The sequence below is a fragment of the Schistocerca piceifrons genome, chromosome 7 (assembly GCF_021461385.2).
Source record: "Schistocerca piceifrons isolate TAMUIC-IGC-003096 chromosome 7, iqSchPice1.1, whole genome shotgun sequence".
NCBI classification, from domain to species: Eukaryota; Metazoa; Arthropoda; class Insecta; order Orthoptera; family Acrididae; genus Schistocerca; species Schistocerca piceifrons.
The window spans coordinates 192,106,426-192,125,857 of record NC_060144.1 but is presented as its reverse complement, the minus strand read 5'-3'; the positions used below and the strand labels follow the sequence as shown (position 1 = coordinate 192,125,857).

Here is a 19,432-nt window from a genome sequence, read left to right as displayed (position 1 = left end):
GAGGAGACATGGCCCACTGGAAAGGGTAGTACTTGAGGTAGCTATGGTATAGATAACACCCGACCACAACTCTTAGGAGCTCTTCTAACACACTGATTCGCAGTAGCTGCCAATTGTTTAACAATAGTTAGGGTGAATTCCAGCTGCTTACAAATGTCAACAAACTGTGTCTGAAAACAGCATTCGCAATGGGGCTACATTTTGGCTGGTGAAATGTATTACAAGGCAGTGAACAAATAACTTTAAATTAAGCCCACTGATCATCTTTTAATCTGTTGTGCTAAAATGATGCTAATTCCCTATAAGAATTGAAGCAAATCCAGAAATCGGTATTTATATTAAGAAACACAAAAACCTGTGGTAAATAGTAGTAGTTTCCTATAGCGTTTTGAAGATAATTATAGTTGTACGGAAACTCAAAAACCAGAGTTAATTTACGATAAATGTGGGTATTATATAGGACTACTACTCTTTAAGGGAAAACTGGATGTAACACAACAAAGTTCAGGGATGATGTGTTCTGTGGAAGAACTGAAAACCAGAAACGCTGATTTGCTATGAAACAAATTACGTAACCAAAACACTCGTACCGGTAACTTACGAAAATATAGTTTTGCAAGCGTCAGAAATTTATCAAAAATAGCCTATTTCTCACGTGATTGTACAATGAAATTAGTGAAAGATTGTTTTGAACGAAGATAGGCCTACTGTTTTCAAAACTGTTAAAAGAGCGTAATTAAGTTTGCTCCTACAATTAACGATAATAGTACGAGTTTATCGTAGCACTTGCGAATGTTCAAAATTTCAGAATATATCACAAGACAAACGAATATTGATGCAATCAATGAAAAATTGCGCAGTAACAACGCGAAGCAGTAAAATATGCTAATGTAGAACTGTAAGTCGGCACACGGTCTTGAACACGCAGCCTCACACAAAGGAAAATTCGCACTGACTTCTCACTTAGCTGATTCTGTGTACATTTCTACACTGGCATGTCTAAGAACAGCGCGAGTTTATCTCGATCAAAATTGCTAAAATGCGTGACACAAACAAAGCACGTCGTCCGCCAGTTGCAGCTAACAATGCCCATATTTCATTTCCTTTCCCCCTGAACAAGTATTCCTACTACTTTTTCTTCTCTTTTTACGTATTACTGAATTCCAGTCCCACCAAGACAATTAAACTTTCGCTTTCCTTAACTAACTGTAGTTTCTTTTATGTCATCATACATTCTTCCAATCTTTTCATCTCCTGGGGAACTATAACACTTAACTCATTAGGAGTGGTCTCTCAGACCGCGCCGAACTCGCTCCCCAAGGCCAGTTGTGGTGGAATGCTTTCATACTTCCCGTATCCTCCCTAAATTGCCGAGCCTATGTTGTTTTGTTGTCGGTTGTGTTGTCACCTTCTGTGTTTATTGTTGACACGTGTTATTGATAGGTGTTGCGAGTCTCTTAGACCACGCCTCGTGAACCATGTACCGGTATCAGTTTTCTTTAGTACAGTACACTATAGCTGAAAATGTGTACGCATGAATGTGTCAAGTCATAACTTTCCCTAGTTCGATGAAATTGTTAGTTGGTCTACGGAGGAAAGTGTCAGTGATATGGATGAAGAAATAAACGAAAAAGACAACGATTTTACATTAGCCGGTGATACACAGTTCTGCCATCAAACAAGAGTATCATTCAGAGTAAGGACTTCAGGGAAGTTGTGATGGGGATCTGTCTGTTTCTTCAATGAAATACTTACAGTGTTTGTTACAATCGAATGTGTTCTGAGTGGTGTAACGAAAAATGTAGTTCCCAGTGATGAATGTCAATTTGACAGACTTTCTTTTTATTTTTTAAGCGCAAATTTAAGCTCTCGAATTTATATTTATTTGCAAATTTCTTACAGAGATTATATAGTTTTCCAGACTGTAGAATTCAGTACTCCAACAGTCCATTTACTTGTACTATTTAAAATAACCACACAAAATTATATGCCTTTGTGTGTTAAATAGTAAAATGCTGCAGGCTTTGTTTATTGTGATACAATAAACTAGGGGCATTTAAACAACAGTTAAATACTTGTAAAAATAACCGTTATATAGCATAAAATAAAAATTTTATATGGTTTTTGCCTTTTAATCTCAGTTTAAACATAGGGGTCACAGAGACCCCACCTCGTGGTACATGTTACAGAAAAGTCACCTGGCGAGTTAAGGGGTAATAGTAAGCATATAAACTGTAGTGCTCTTTTGGGGTACTCACATAATTATTTTCACATCTATTGAGAATGACATACTGAATACTGACTCCTTGAATGTCCTGAATCTAGTCACTGGTCTGGAAATGTGGCAACAAAAATAACTGGGTAACGCCAGGTAATAAGCTAGTACTAAGTAAGTAAAAGAGTAATTTAGAATTTCCACTCTCCCTCACTTCAGCAAGAGTGTGGCACAATACTGAGTCATGATGAAACATTACCGAGGGCTGCCAAAGAAATTAAACTTGTCCAAAGCAGCTAAAATGACTCAAGTTACATAAAAATTCTTGTAACAAAGCTATCAAATCGTTGCTATGTTTTGTATGTCCTGAGCCAGACCACAAATAGATCAATAGTGAGTGAAGTATATTATGTATTACTTGCAGTAGGCATATGGATTAATGTAGTAGAGAAATTCAGCAACTAATCAAAAATAATTTTACACAAAAAAGGCTGTTAGGGTTGAAACAATACCCTTCTGATGTCCTCTGCAACACTTATCACTGGATGCCAGAAAGAGACACACAGATCTAGTACTCAGAACACAAGGACTGTTAGCTCGCTACTGCTGAACGGGGTTTTGCACTGTCATACAGAACAATAATGCATGCAGCAATGAAGACAGGGTACTTCCATCAAATTGTATTTTTTGTTTGTTTGTTAGTTTATTTGCCGTATATTGTAGCTACTGCCTGTTATCATGTCCTCACTGTCAAATTACAACACCTCAGCAAAATAATCCATCATGAAAAGGACCTGTCTGGTTTGTTGTATTGTTTGAAATTCTTTCAAGAGATATGTGCTATAAAATCACACAAGCAACTGGGGTCATCAAACTGGAGATAAAATGGACAGATGTAATATCCAGAAACAGTTCGGAACAGAAACATGCTTCCTTTCACCTTCCAATGAGAGAGATGATTACTATGAAGTTCACTACTTGTCACCCACTGAAGTTGGTGAACATACTCTGAGCTGAAACAGTATTTTAGGCCTGGTTGTCAGAGAACCGCACTTTCCAACATAAACAATATTAACCATTAAAACTGTAACATCAGGAAGTACAGCAAATAATGAAATTTTACTTACTGCGGGTATACGGTATAATAGGAAGAATACACAATCATAATGGTTGGCAAGTAGTGGCCCACCAGTCTCTCGGTAATTCACATCCAGATGTTTTCAAAGGACAAGAGGTCTGAAGAATGTCCTGGTCAGGGCAACACTTGGACCCCTAGGTACTGCAGTGGATCAGGACAGAATGGGGATCATGTGGTCCTGCACTTGCTTTGTTGAAAGATAAAATCACAGAGACCTCATAGATACAGCACAGTCAGTGGTCTTAACATGTCAGAATATAACACCAGCTATCCAAACTACCAGATAGAGGTGATCTTGTGTATCCTATGGTACCCATATCAATGTGCCTGGTACTCGCCCTTATGACGATAACAAATGCAATCCTGCAACATCAGTTCTCCTTGAACTGCCGCGCGAATACCACCGTTGTAACACTGTATGCAGAACTGGGACTCATCTGTACAGATGACACAGTGCCACTCCTGTATTCACTGTTGTTGAGTGCACCATTGTTGGCACACCTCACTCTGGATGCAGCATCAATGAAAACCAAAACAATGGTTTCTAAACTGACAGTTTGTGGTACTACAGACCTCAGTACACTGTCCACATTGATACTTTTCTTTCTGCATAGAAGTCTGTTCATGATTCAAGGTTTGTGGTGTGGCTCTACAGCCCTGTACGACCAAGCAAACAATACGTCTGTATGTTTGGATACTCGTCACACAAGATCACTGATATCTTGCGTGAGTATGGCTCTGCGTAACCCACTGATTTGAAAGTTGTGGAATGCTAACCACAAAAAATAGCAATATCACAGGACAATAAACCACGGCACCATACACAACAATCTTGCCACTGTCTATTTCCAACATATGCTGCTAAACATCATATCACAAACAATCAACAATAAAATGGTGTTTCTGAATGAGAAACACAAAATGGCCAGCAGTGTTGGAGTCTAGGAAGTGTGGCATCACTGTCAAGTTATCTGTATTGTAATGACACCATTATTATATTCTTCCAACAAACAGCTACACTGACAAGCCAAAACACTATGACACCTGCTTAACAACTTGTTTGTCCATCTTTGGTATAAAATACATCGTGTCTTCGCACAGACCGTGTAAATTGTGTAAATAACGGGCTGCTGACTTTTGTATGCAGTGATGGCACCCGATAGCGACCCAGATGGATTTCATAGTATTTACATCAAGCGAATTTGGTCACCGACAACATCAACATGAATTCACTATAATGCTACTGAAGCCACTGTAGCATGTTTCTGGCTCTGAGACATGTACAAATACACTGCTGAAAGATGACATTGCCACTGGGGAAGACATAAAGCATGAAGGGATGCACATGGTTTGCACCAGTCATGGTGTTTTCAGTTACTACCACAGGTCCCAAGAAAGAGCAGGAGAGAGTTTCCTAAAGCATAATACTGCTCCCACCAGCCTGTGTCCATGGCATGCTGCATGTTTTGAGTCATTTACCTCCATGACGATGTTTGTGCAGATGACAATTGACCTAGTATAGCAAAAATATGATTCGCCCGAAGAGCCGACCCCTTTACATTGATCGAGAGTCGAATCCTGATGGTCCTGTGCCCACAGCACTCTTGATTGAGCGCGTTGTTGGGTTAAGATGTGAACACCTAGGGATGGTCTGCTGCGGAGCTCCACATTCAACAATGTACGATGAACGATGTGTTCCAAAACACTTGTGTGTGACCAGCATTGTGCTCTTTCAGTAGGTATACCACAGATCACCATCTGTCCTACTTTACAGAGCAGACAAGCTTCCGAACCCCACGTTCTGTGAAGATTTGTGAACTTCCAACCATTTAGCATCTGGCGGTAGTTTCACTGTCCTACCTCTTTCCCTATGTGCTCACAACTGCAGTACATGAACATTCAACCAGCTTTGCCATTTTCGAGATAACTCATTCACAGGCTCTGTGTAATAAAAATCTGCCCTTTGTCAAAGTCACTTATATCTATGGATTTTACCATTTGCAGCCCATATCTTCAATAGATTGACCCCTTTTCATGTCTATTCCACTTACATACTTTTGTTACCACACCACTTGCCCACAAAACCACCAAGTGGCATCCGAAATTGTGGTGGTCGGTGGTCACAATATTTTGGCTGTTCAGTGTATAAATTTCAGTAGCCTACTTATAGTGAACAACAGTTGACACTTCCTCCTTAGACTGAGAGCAAAATGTGTGTTCTTTGTTCATGTTTGCTGTCTGAAGTGTTCTATTTCTTTCCTGTAACACAAATTGCTACAGCCAAATGAATGATGAAGGGACGCAACTGCATTTCACCAAGTTGGTATGATTTTCTTCCCTACAGGTGTCACATTTGATCATTCAACAGCCTGAGCTTAGCATTTTTGACAAAGACATTGAATATCTAGGTGCAGCATTGGAACAAATGCCGAACCATCTTTAGGTATTCTGAAGAGATGTGTAGGGAGCAATTACGCCCATGCATTAAATTTCATATGTATATTCTATGAAACAAAAATATTATGAGACAGAACTTATTTTGCAATCATGTTTTGTACATCCATCCTGGCCTTTAAACTGACTTGGTCAGAAGAGATATCTGAATACAACATACTGATGGCTTCTTTGATCTATATTGTTTACTTGACATTTGCAATGGATCTGTAAATTCAGAAACATCATAACAACTGCATTTCATTTTCTTGAGTATCTGAGGCGTAAGCACAAAAAATTTCAGCCATAATAGTGACAGTGACTGTGTGGTGGAATTAATTAGTTATAATTAAAAACTAATGAACTTTTTCAAAAATGCTGAAATGGAATACAAAAAGCACTATCCATTTTACACAAAGAAATTAAAATATATGTTCAGATAAAACATTTCTGGTTTTTATTTACAGAAAAATCTAAGTCAGTCACTTCATGCAGTTCACAATAAATAGACTACCAAATTGTATCATTTAGGAATTTTGTATGAAAAACAATATTGCTAATGACGTTTTCATATTTTCCATTAGTTTTAAGTAAAACATATCTCATCATGAACGTGTATGGTGTTTTACAGATTGCACATTATCCTGAAGAGAGTCATCAATAGACAAAAGTAATTTTCAACTTTAACACCTCACTTTTCATTGTAATGCTTCTTTTTCCTATGTATTTCCTCCCGTATTTATTTCTACCTTGATCTTCAACCTTTCTTGCCTCATCTACATTTCTTTCCCCAGTGTGTGTTTACTTACGGCTACCTGCTCTCTCCACTATTCCCGATTTCTTGAGCAGTCCAATTTTCAAATGCTGTAGAATTTTGGTGATTTTTAACTTTGTCCTTCATAGACATTTTTTGTGTACTACATGCAACATGTAACCCACTAATAAAACATGCACTCTTCAACAGGATGTCATAACGCTTGAAGACTTTCAAAGCCTACTTACTGATTATAAGGACAAGCTGGGATATACACAACTAAATTTCCCAGGAATTCAAGGATATCAAAATGTTCTTTCAAACAGAAGTACACAGTTCGAGAAGGCTAGATATACAATATTCAGCATGTATGGGTAAGCAAACTATTTATCAATGTCTATTCTTCAATGAAAACGCAACCAGGATAATCACTAATTGCTATTGTTGCTAAAAACACAGCATATCATTCTAGAGAAATTTCTTTTCAAAATCCAAGAGATCGTAAGCACTCACATGGTGGAAATAATATTCAGTGAAAAGTGAATGTTGTTGATAAACATTGGGTCTGCCTTTATCTGAAGTAATTACACGCGAAGAAATGCAATTACAATGGAAAGTTGAGGAAATCTGCATTTTAGCTCCCTATATAGTGTGTAAATATAGTGACTATTTGAAGATAGATCCTTTTCAACCTATGCTAAGTGACAGCTACTAAAGGAAGATGTTTGAGTACAAAATACCTGTCCAATATCAGAGATGCTATTGGTGTACTAACAACAGTAATTATTCCTCTTAACACTATATATGTTTTTCTTGAGAAACTGCAGTGTTAGCTGTTTGTGAAGAATTCAGTCAAAGCACACTTTCCTTACTACATAGATGCCAAGTCACTGAGCTTTTCAAATTGCTTTGCTTTCCTAAAACAGTTGAAGTAGAGGAATATAGTATCGGCTATGAAATTAACAGTTTAGAGTATGGCAAAAAACTAAAACACGTTTTATAACAGGCAATTCCTCCACCTCGTAACAATATCTTCAGTATTTCAAAGTTTGAGCAATATTTAATCATACATAGCACTACAAATGAACAAAATCAAGTCAAATTACTAAAACCAGAAGTTAGATTAACGACAATGCCTAATATCAGTTTCATGTACAAATGAAATATGTTCTAATATTTAAAAACAAAGATGATGTAACTTACCAAACGAAAGCGTTGGTATGTTGATAGAGACACTAGCAAACACACACACAAAATTCAAGCTTTCACAACCCACGGTTGCTTCATCAGGAAAGAGGGAAGGAGAGGGAAAAACGAAAGGATGAGGGTTTTAAGGGAGAGGGTAAGGAGTCATTCCAATCCCGGGACACAAGCATGCTTGTGTCTGTATATGTGCGGATGGGTGTGTGTGTGTGTGTGTGTGGGGGGGGGTGGGCGAGGGGGGGGGGGGGGGGGGGGGGGGGGGGGGGCGCGAGTGTATACCTGTCCCTTTTTCCCCCTAAGGTAAGTCTTTGACTCCTTACCCTCTCCCTTAAAACCCACATCCTTTCGTCTTTCACTCTCCTTCCCTCTTTCCTGATGAAGCAACCGTGGGTTGCGAAAGCTCGAATTTTGTGTGTGTGTTTGTGTCACTATCAACATACAAACACTTTCGTTTGGTAAGTTACATCATCTTTGTTTTTAGATATATTTTTCCCACGTGGAATGTTTCCCTCTATTATAGAAATATGTTCTTATATACTGAAAAATATATTGTGCACAACAAAAACAACTACAGAAGCAGATTTTGGATTAAAAAATCGAAGACAAGAATGATGGAGAATAATACAAAGAAAATAGCAGTTTGCTTAACTTGGAAACTAGTGAAACGCAGTAGAGCTGAAATAAGGAACCAGAAACAAAATACTAGCAGTGCGAAGTCTTCAGACTTCTAATGATTAAGGACTGGGAACAAAGGGCCGAAGAAAGTGAGACTATTTTAGCTTGTCCTCTAGGACTTCAAGGAAAAAATAATAATAAGCTGTAAAATAAATACAAAGATGTGCAATGATCTGAAACCACCGTTATAATGATTAATCATCTTTTGTTCTAAAACTACACTAATGTAAGTATTATATAGTTTCCTTAAGCATTCCTAGTGAAACTTTTCACAAGTCTACAACTACTGCTTGATTTGTCATGGTATGCCCTGATAATCCGTACCAACCCCCCCCCCCCCTCCCCCCACAAATGAAGCACTGTCTACGACCATCTTGCTCAATTATTGTTAATTAAGCACTATCAGTATTCATATTGTGCGCTTTACGCAATGAAACAAACTAGACAACTGTTAGCATATTTATTGTAAAAAGAAAAGCTTCTCAGTGAAAATAATGTAGTGTTATGAACTTAAAATTATAAATTCCTTCATTACTTGTACCATTTGTAACTCATGCCATTTACTATGTTTCAGTGGTTCTAAATATTCTGGAACAGAGAGAGAGCCACTGAACGTTACGAGCAGTATCATGCCAGACCAAGATATTACATTACATACAAAGAGCCTAGATGATTCACAAAACACAACGTACTTCACATTGGTATCAACTGTTGCAAATTATAGTCGTGAAATCTTCTGGGTCACTTTGTACACACTTGTTGTGATTGCAATATTTGCTGAGCGAGCTTACTGTGAGTATAGCAGAGAAAATAAAACACTCTTATCTGTAAAACAAATGAAAGTAGAAAAAATTTCTTGTGTGAGAAACACAATATGTTTCTTCTTCTTCTTCTTCTTCTTCTTCTTCTTCTTCTTTTGTTATCTATGAACTACGTTATTTCAACAGTTCTTATTAAAATTCATGCAGTGATAACCACAAGGGCCTAAACACACCATCACTAATTTTGAGACTGTCTAGCGTGTATGCAGTTTTATCTGAACATCTAGCCACAGAATGTGTTTAATGACAATGACGATAAGGAGGACCATGACGTGTTGGAAAAGATGATTGAGTACATGTTGCATTTAGTATCTGTTCTGTTATGGTCTGATTCTAGTTTCACGTTAACTGCAAATTTTACACTGTCAGAAGACACTATTGTCACAGTCTATTTATGGGTAAATTATTTTTCATATGAAAGATTGGATGCTGAGACTTAGTTAAAAAATAATTCAAACCTACGAGACTGGTGGTTTGTTTACAAATTTGATTTCCACAAACGAATATTGTTCTCAAAACTTTGTATCTGTGCTTCGGACACTTATGGTTCTCTGTGGCTTAGTTCTTTATCTTTTTTTTTTTTTTTCCTGTTGAGCTGCAATCTCTAATGTTGATTAAAAAATGATAGAAAAATGTGCTGACAAAACTCTTTGTTATGACTGGAAATAATTCTTATGAATGGGAACTGCCTAAAACCATACCAAACCAAACAACTGTGGGAAACCCATTTGATATGCCTGAGGATGATTGGTCAGAAATGTGTCACAGACAGATAAAGCCGATTTTGTAACTCTCAATGTCCCATAGTCACTTAGTTTACCTTCTGACAGGAGCAGACATTTCTTCTACCTAAGCTGAATAACATTTGGGATAGTCTACAATCTTGTTTCATCTCTAAATGGTATCCATTTGTTTTCTTTTGTATTCGTTTCCCCACTTCCATCGGCTACTGCTCTCTTTTAAACTATCGGCAATCTCCGATTCTTTCACTTTATCCAGGTCCCATCTCCTTAATTTCATACACTTTTGCAGTTTCTTAAGTTTTAATCTGCAGTTCATAACCAATACACTGTACATAATTTAATAAAACTGTTGCTTTGTGTGCTAATCTTGCTGCTGTTCTTTGCAACTTGTTTTTTCTCAGCTAGCAGTACTGCCCACTCACAATGTTCCCTTTTTCCTTTTTTATCGCTCATCTGTGTGATCCATCACTAATCGTATCATACGGATACTATTCCAGCCACTACTGCTGTTTTACAACAGAGGGATTAGTTGCTCAGAGCAATCACTTTCGTTATCATATCTTTTCAACGTGCGTAATCGCTTCTCTACTATGATATGTTCTTAATCCTAGCCAGAAAGTCATAATTCACTGATCATCTCTCCTTCAGGATCATATGTAAGAATCCTTTGTGGAAAACAAAGTTCTAATCACTATTGAACTATGGCACCAATCAAGAATGGGATTCAGAGAGAAGTGAACATCAAACTGCTGCATTAAGCCACCTGCAAGTACACATCAGAGCTACTTGTTGCACATCGTAATATTCAGTTCTTGTCTGCAAATTACGAAGCACAGAGTCTCCTTTTACATTATCTTAAATTTCACGTAATCCTACCATCTGCAACATCCTTCGGATATGTGCACCTCTTGAGATACACTTTCTTAGAGCAGACAAACATAATAGTACTGTCAAAACATACACCCAATCTGACCATCTCTAAGTGTTAAGCACACAGACTGATGAAAGACTGGTGGCATTCACACATATTGAAAATAAGTTGACACACCTAGAAGTGCTTACCTGGAGTAATCTATAAGCCTTTAAACATTACCTATGCAATGTATTTTCAGTTGGCACTATATCTACTTCAGTCCCAATATGAGCATGTCAACATAATGGGAGACGTGAACACAGACTAGTTCAAAACGTTCCCTCAACAATAAACCTAGAAGATTCCTTAGCTGCAACTGTAAACAACAGAGTGCACAATCACACCTTTAGAAATACCATTCCAATTAAAAGCACTGACAAAAGTGAGAGCTACTGTCAGATACCAGCTCCTGGCCTTGCATCACATGAGATAATATTTGAGGTCTACTGTGCACATCACCCATAGGTCATATCATATCACTTTACATGTAGGGAGTTAAAAACATAGATCATGTTGCAGAAACAGAAAAAGGTCCGCTCAAAAACCCAATGACGCAATAAGCAGATATGTTTTTTATAATTTTTAAAATAGGAAACAACTTCATTTAAATGAAATGGTGAGAAAAAGTTTGTCCACATTAGTTACATTACACTTTAACAAATTTTCTTTTTTTCCTTTCATCATTCAAATTGTCAGTCTCTGGAAAAGTTTTTGATGTCATCAATAAATTGGCATAGAATTTAGAAAACGTTTGTATCAAAAGGTTACAGTTTTCAGAGCACTATTCAACAGTACTAATTTTGTACCCCATTCCCATTTAAAAATGTAGACGTTCAGTTCATTTCCTACAGATTTCAGCAACTACCAGGTTGACACCTTCGTAACAAACCTGTCATAGTAATGCCCCTTGGAGCATGATGTGTAGAGATTGTGCAACTGCTGACACGAAACATAGCCACCATCATTTATTCAGCAGCATCTGTTACTCAAAATGTTTTTGGTGGCTACTGTGAGTATGTTCTTCCATTGAAATGACTGGCATTGCATTCTCACAATGGAAAAAAGTATTCACGACTCATCGATTATCAGAACTTCTAAAAAGAAGGTGTCATCCATGCAATCATCATGTGTCAGCAATGCCTGGAAACTGTCCTGCATGCAGCCTTGATATGATCCATCAGCCCTCATGGCACCCCCGTGGAAAACACTTTCCACATTTTCAGGTCATCATGCAGGATTTTGTCAACAGACTTCACGGAAATGTAAACTTTGGAGACAGTATATTTTACACCCAGTTACTGATGTTTCAAAACAAATATTTCCATTCACATGATCATGATGTCAGAATGGCTGGTGTGAGGTGAATGTCAAGAGACTGGCAATGAAATGATTATTTGATTCCTTTGACAGATCAAAGAAGAGGACAATCAATGAGTGGAGATCACTGGGCTCCTATGCACAAACAAAAGCACCACTATGCAGTTTGCGAGAGAAGTGGTGAAGTGTGAACCAAGAAATAACCCATCAGCTTCACTTTGCACCCCTTGATTGAGGTGGTTCTTCTGTCACCATAGTGACATGAGACAAAGACTTTCTTGGAGATTTAAGTTAAAAAATAATTATCATCTGAAGGACATTGATTTGAGTTTTAAATTATTCTTCATTCCATAGTTGTATGAAAGCCATGACAATATTGACTATTATCTTTGTTTTTGTTTCTGCAATGTGGCACTGCAGTAGTCAATATCAAACTGATACAGAGAGGAAAGGAAAAAGAATTCTTACTTAGTAAGCAACACTACACCATAACATGAACAAAAGTTGCCACACAGTTTTTTCACCCACTAAAAAAAAGGAATCACTAAGGAAATCAACAGGTCAGTTTTACTGGAGGCATTTTTCCTTGCAGACATTTTGTTTCTTTATTCTGATAACATTGTTTTTCATATCAATATGTGGAAAGGTTGAGCTGAACTAATGATTTTCTTAAAATATGTACAGATGAGATGACTGCTGCCTGAGTGTCAGTGTGGTCATAAATAAGGGATTTTATACTTGAGTGAGAGGTAAAGTCCTTCACAGTTAATGTCCTCAGCTGATAGGTGGATCACCATCATGGTTTGCTACACCCTTAAACTTTAAGGCACTTTGGGGACCACAGAATCTAACTGAAGGCATTAGCACATAATCTGGCAGACTCCAGTAAAAATCTCTTTGCCCACAAGATTCAAATCAGCTGTAACTGAAACAAGTGCCAGTGTGTTATCAAAGGTCCTTGGCTATGGGGCTTGGTTCCAGCCTGTTTCAACAAGGCTAAATAGTGGAAAAGGCGTCCAGACCACAAAGACATAGTATAGATCACTTATGACATAGACAAGAAAAGATGATTTTTCTCCTCAGCTTTTCACGCACTTTCAGAATGCCACCTTAGAAGCCATCCATCTAACTTCTTTAATCCAATAGTCAAACTGATTCCTTCATATTCATCATGCGCAGTGTTTTACTGACCAGATTACAAAAACGTGTCATAATAATTCTATTGGTGTGGATGTATGTGGATGCATGCATGCATGCACAGTGTGCAAGAGTGGTTGCTTCTCATCTCTTTTTGCTTCTCATCTCTCTTTGCTTTTCATCTCTCTTTTTCTTTTTTTCTCCATCTGTTCACCCTTGCTGGTATTACTGGAGTGGAGATAAACCAAACCTAGTTGTTACACACTGTGCTGATTATGCGCTTATGTTACTATCCATGAAATAACATAATTCTCCTCAGTGGCAGTGGGCTATCTCCATTCCAAATTACAGAATATTACATAAGTGTTAGACAATTTTCAAACCAAGAATTTGATGTAGTCCAGACCATGTTACAATATAATGAATATAGTTCGAAATATAATTTAATGAAATGTAGTTATTTACTTGCTGTTTCAGAAACTACAATACACAACAAATGAGTAACTGTATTTTCTTGGATGTGTATATTCCAGACTATTCAGTGGAAAGAGAGCACACTGGTTTACGGCGCATAGCAGGCTACGGAGTTACTATAACACGTGGTGCAGCCTCTGCCATGATGTTCACCTACTCTACCTTGTTAGTCACCATGTGCCGTAACACCATAACTACACTACGCAACACTGCACTACATCTGTATGTGCCTTTTGATCGTGCTGTACAAATGCATAAATATATTGCTGTCTGGGCTGTTGTTTTCACTGGTAAGTCCAACACAATACTAAATTTGCTGAAAATTATGAGTGATGAATTCATCCTAAAAAATTATTCATTAATAATTAATATTTTAAATATTCATAAGAATTTTGTATGTTGGAAACTATTACATTAGAAATAATCATAAATGAACATTTGTAGATTAAACATGAATATGGGAATCCATTATTTTTCAATGGAAAGAGATCACTTGATATTGTTGACAGTCCTTCCCCACATTGGGAGTGTTAAGCTTAGTGATAAACAATCCCATCATACTGTGTGAAGGGCGGACTGTGGATTGTCACAAGACTTCATTGTTTCCTTTTACCGTTACAAACCAAATGCAAAGACCAGCTAAAAACATACACTAAAACTTAGAACAATGTGAAATTTCCCTGAGGGTTTCTGCATTATCAGTGATACAAAACCCACCTGACAATACAAGAAAATATCGAGTAAGTTCTACTTTAACTTACTTATAAGTATTATATTACTTCAATTATTAAGGTCACTCATAAGTGAGCTGTTGTGTACAGGAGAAGTCTAGGAAAAGTGGTAGATTTTGGAGAAATTTACCCAGAACTGCAGGTCAGGGGAGACTTACCAGACAGGATGAGAAGGAAAGACTGATTGTTGGGGACTGCACCAGACAGGATTTGAAAACCTGAGAGCTTAAAGGTGGAAGACAGGGTAATATGCAAGACAGATATAACTGCTTAAACATAATGCATGAGTTAATAAAAGTGAAAAGCTAACTGCATTGTACATAACAGAGGTGGGGGGGGGGGGGGGAGGGAGGGGTGAAAAACAGACAGGTAAGAAAATAAAAGATGTATAAAAGTACAATTGAGTGAAAAAAGTAGTAGTTACTGTGAAGAAATGCTGAGACAGAAGAAATTAACGTAAAGTAAGGCCAGGTGGGTAGCAAGAACTAAGGACGTGTAGCACTAGTTCCCACCTGCAGATTTCTGAGAAACTGGTGTCTGGGGGAAGAATCCAGATGGCGCATGTGGTGAAACAGATACTGTTGTCATGACTGTCATGTTGTACAGCATGCTCTGCAATAGGACATTGTGTGTTGCTGTATACACCCTCTGCTAAATGTCCATTTATCCTAACTGATAATTTCGTGGTAGTCGTGCCGATGTAAAAGGCCGAACTATGTTTACTTGTGAGTTACAGGGTTGGTATAGGTGGGTGATAGGAGGGTGCATGGGGCAAGTCTTGCAGCGGGGATGGTTACAGGGTAGGAGCCATATAGTAGGGAGATGGGTGCAGAGGGAGCGTAGGGTCTGACAAGAATATTGTGGAGATTAACAGGGTGGCGGAAAGCTATTCTAAGTGTGGTGGGCAAAATCTCAGACAGAATGGACCTCACTTCAGGGCACGATTTTAGGAAGTCCTGGCTTTGTCGAAATAGCTGATTAATACATTCCAAGCCAGGATAATAATGAGAGACCAGTGATGTGCTCCAAAGCTGTTTTTTGGAAAGATCATCAGTACCAGGATTGGATGTGATGGCCTGGGAAATCTGCTTTTGAACCAGGCTGGTGGGGTAATTACGTCCAGTGAAGGCCGAGGTGAGAATGGGGGCGTTTTGCTGTAAAGAGTCTGCATCCGAACAAATACATTTGTGTCTCATGCCGAGGCTGCATGGTAGGGAACATATGACATAGAGAGGACGGTAATTGTCAAAATGTGAGTACTGTTTGTTAGTAGGATTAATGTGGACAGACATGTACAGCTGGCCATCGGGGAGAAAGAGATCAACGTCAAGGATATTGGCACAGGATTCGGAACAGAACCATGTGAAATTTAACTGAGAGAAGGTATTTAGAGATTCTAGGAATTTTAAGGGGCCAGCCTCACGATGAGTCCATTTGGTAAAGAGGTCAACAATGCACCTAAACCAAACTAGAGGCTGAAGACTTCTGGATCCCAGAACAGCCCCCTCCAAGTGACCCATGAAAAGATTGGCACAGGACAGAGCCGTCCTGGTTCCCATGGTTGTATCCCTGATCTTTTTCTATGTCTGCCCCTCAAATGTGAAGTAGTCGCTGGTAAGTGTAAAGCTGATTAAGGTGAGTAGGAAGGATGTCATAGATTTGGTATCTGATGGGCACTGACCGAGGAAATGTTAAGCAGCAGACAGATCGCGCACAGGGGGATGTTGGTATAGGGAGGAGGAGGAGGGATAAATGGTAAGAAGCAAGGTGTGATGATGGGAGCGGGACAGGCAGGGATTTCAGACAATCTAGGAAATGGTTGGTGTCTCTGATATAGGACGGAAGTCTCTGTACTACGAGTTGCAGACGCTGATCAACTAAGGCAGATATACGTTTGCTGAGTGCATTGAAACCAGCAACTATAAGTCAGCCAGGATGAGAGGGACTGCATGTCAGTTCGAATCACAGGGATGGGATCTCGATGGCAGACGCTGTAAGTACAGGTGATGGACAGCTGGCATAAACCTTCACTGATGTGCTCTTTATCGATCAAGTACCACAGCGGTAAATCCTTTGTCTGCTGGGAGGATAATGATGTAGTCATCAGCTTGTAGGGAACGTAGAGCTTGGAGTTCTGCAGAGGACAGGTTAGGATCATGTTGTTGGGACCTGAGCAACGGTTGTGAAGCAATGCTGGATGTGAGGAATTCTTGGAAGGCTTGTAAGGGATGATTTTGAGATAGTTGTGGTGGATCTAGTTGAGATTATGACCGGAATTGTTCAAGGCTGGTTCAATGCCTGATTTGCTGTTATAAATGTTTTGGGATTGGATTGCAAAGTGATATTTCCAGTTGACATTGCGTGTGAAGGAAAGTAGGTTCTTCACCACAGCAACATGATCAAATGCATGCAGTTTTTGAGCTGAAAATGAGACTCTTAGATAACATAGACAATTCAGGAGGGGAGAGGTGCTTTAGGCGAGAGGTCGAGGATACTCTTATCAGACCCTATACTACTCCTGCATCCATCTCCCTACCATACGGGTCCTACCCCTGTGACAGCCCCCCCCCCCTTCCCCCCCCCCTGCAAGACTTGCCCTATGCACCCTCCAATCACCACATACACCAGCCCTGCAACTGGCATACAATACTATCAAAGGGAGATCCACCTTGTGAAACAACACATCATACACCGGCTGTTATGTAAACACTGTTCGGCCTTTTATATCAGCACGAGTACCATCAAATTATCAGTTAGGATGAATGGGCACTGGCAGAGGGTGTATACAGTCAACACACAATATTCTATTGCAGAGCATGCTCTACAACATGACAGACATGACCTCGGTACCTGTTTCACGAAATGCGCCATCTGGATTCTTCTCCCGGACACCAGTTTCTCAGAACTCTGCAGGTGGGAACTAGCACCACATGTCCTTGGTTCTTACCAGCCACCTGGCCTTACTTTACATTAATTCCTTCTCTCTCAGCATTTCTTCACAGCAACAGTTTTCTACATCTTTCATTTTTCTTACCTGTTTGTTTTTCACTGCCCCTCTCCCACCTCTGTTACGTACAATGCAGTTAGCTTTTCAGTCTTATTAACTCGTGCACATTGTTTAAGCAGTTATACCTGTCTTGCACATTACCCTGTCTTCCACCTTTAAGCTCTCAGGTTTTCAAATCTCGTCCGGTACATTCCCGAACAATCAGTCTGTCCTCCTCATCCCATCTGGTAAATCTCCCTGACCCACGGTTCTGGGTGACTTTCCTGAAATCCACCCATTTTCCTAGACTGCTCCAGTCCTCTTGCTTCATCCCTCTTCCCCTACCGTGCTTCTGCATGATGAAGGAGCCACTGGCTCCAAAAGTTTGCCTAATTATAACCTCCTTTTGTGTATGTGTTCTGCCGCCACTTGTTGAGAAGATTTTTTATCCATACAATTATTTTGTAAAAAAAAACGAAATGTGACAAAAGAGCAATGACAGCCATACAGATGGGAACTTGGGGCAGCAATACTGGTACAGGAGAGGACAGGGGACGAGGATGGGGAGTGGGGGTCACTTTAGCAGTCACCAACCTTCCGAGTAACATTTTTGGACAACATATTTCATTATTTTGAACACACCTGAATATCCTAATGAAATTATCTATGAATCTTTTATTAAATTCATCTGTTGCTTATTTAGTACATCTCCCACCATTTAAGAAGAGTCAAAGTGCTGAACTCACAACTATGCTAAATTTTTATGGCTTAAAGGTTTCAGTGCACAGCTCCTACAAGAGTGTCACTGGTGTTATGCTAGACATAAAACATGGGAGATGAGTTTGTCAGATTTTGTCACATACTGCTGCCAGCAAGATAATTATACTTCCAAGGAAGCACAAATAACTCAGGTGGCACTGGTGCACAAAAGCACAGTTGTGACCACATAAAAATAATAATTTTTAAACACCAATGTCACATACCATGACATAATTTCCAAATGTGCAGTCTTTTCTGTGCAGCTTTTGCAGTTTTCAGCAACAGGATTCAGTGTCTGAAACAGAACAAAAAAATTCCACTGATTTAAGTGTTTATGTTTAAGATAATTCATTTTCAGATGAAAACTTCCACACTGAAGTAAAATTCCCCATTATGTGGGAATGATTGAGTTTTGTTCATAAGTCGCAATTATACATAAGTCTAAAGCATTACGCATGCTAAGTACCACAAAAAGAACCAGACTTATAGTACACATTGTATAGTAGAGCACTTGGTTGTGTCGCACGTAATAGGTTGAAATGTGGTCACTAATTATTACTCAGTACATTGTTTTTTAACACTTCAAAATCAGCCAGCCATGTGTCGCAATCCTACCTTAGGTGCTACATTGTTGTGTAGCACAAACATGGAGTGGGGAGGTTGTTGTTGTTGTTGTTGTTGTTGTTGTTGTTGTGCTGACAGGGCAGGGGAGATGTGCCGAGAAGAGCAAATGACAGCACTGCTGCTACCGAGGTGGAGGGGGGCTGCAGAGGGTGTTGCAGCTAAGGGGGAGCGCAACCAACACCAGGGGCAGGCTGCCACCGCCAACATGAGAGGGGAGACTGCACAGCTGCTGGGCGCCAAGAGATGGCTGTGGAGAGGTGGAGGGGTAAAGTGAAAGAGGAAGGAATAGGGGTGGGACAGGTGGAGGGGTACAGTGAAAGAGGAAGGAGTAGGGGGCGGCTAAGACGGAGGGGGCTGCAAGCAGTTAATTGGGTAGTGTAGGTGTAGGGAATAAGGGGTACAGAATGGGAAGGGAGAAGATATTATATTTTATTTCATGTAGCCTCACTGAAGTCTTCAGTAACAGAATAAATACCGTTTCAGTTTAACTCTTATCCAACACATACCTG

The 19,432-nt window shown here is 39.3% G+C and overlaps 2 protein-coding genes across 4 annotated transcripts in view; one reads left to right on the top strand and one right to left on the bottom strand.

Moving 5' to 3' along the window:
- The window catches only part of LOC124805029 (GPI mannosyltransferase 2), a 256,187-nt gene that overhangs the window by 160,167 nt on the left and 76,588 nt on the right, over positions 1-19,432 (bottom strand). For both annotated transcript variants that reach the window (XM_047265441.1, XM_047265442.1), the window contains exon 2: positions 18,524-18,594. The gene's annotated coding sequence lies outside the window, so the exon portion shown is untranslated. The remainder of the gene's footprint in view (positions 1-18,523; positions 18,595-19,432) is intronic.
- The window catches only part of LOC124805028 (dual oxidase 2-like), a 250,335-nt gene that overhangs the window by 158,160 nt on the left and 72,743 nt on the right, over positions 1-19,432 (top strand). For both annotated transcript variants that reach the window (XM_047265439.1, XM_047265440.1), the window contains exons 22-24: positions 6,751-6,914; positions 8,993-9,210; positions 13,883-14,113. In XM_047265439.1, the coding sequence (XP_047121395.1) occupies positions 6,751-6,914; positions 8,993-9,210; positions 13,883-14,113 (613 nt within the window). The remainder of the gene's footprint in view (positions 1-6,750; positions 6,915-8,992; positions 9,211-13,882; positions 14,114-19,432) is intronic.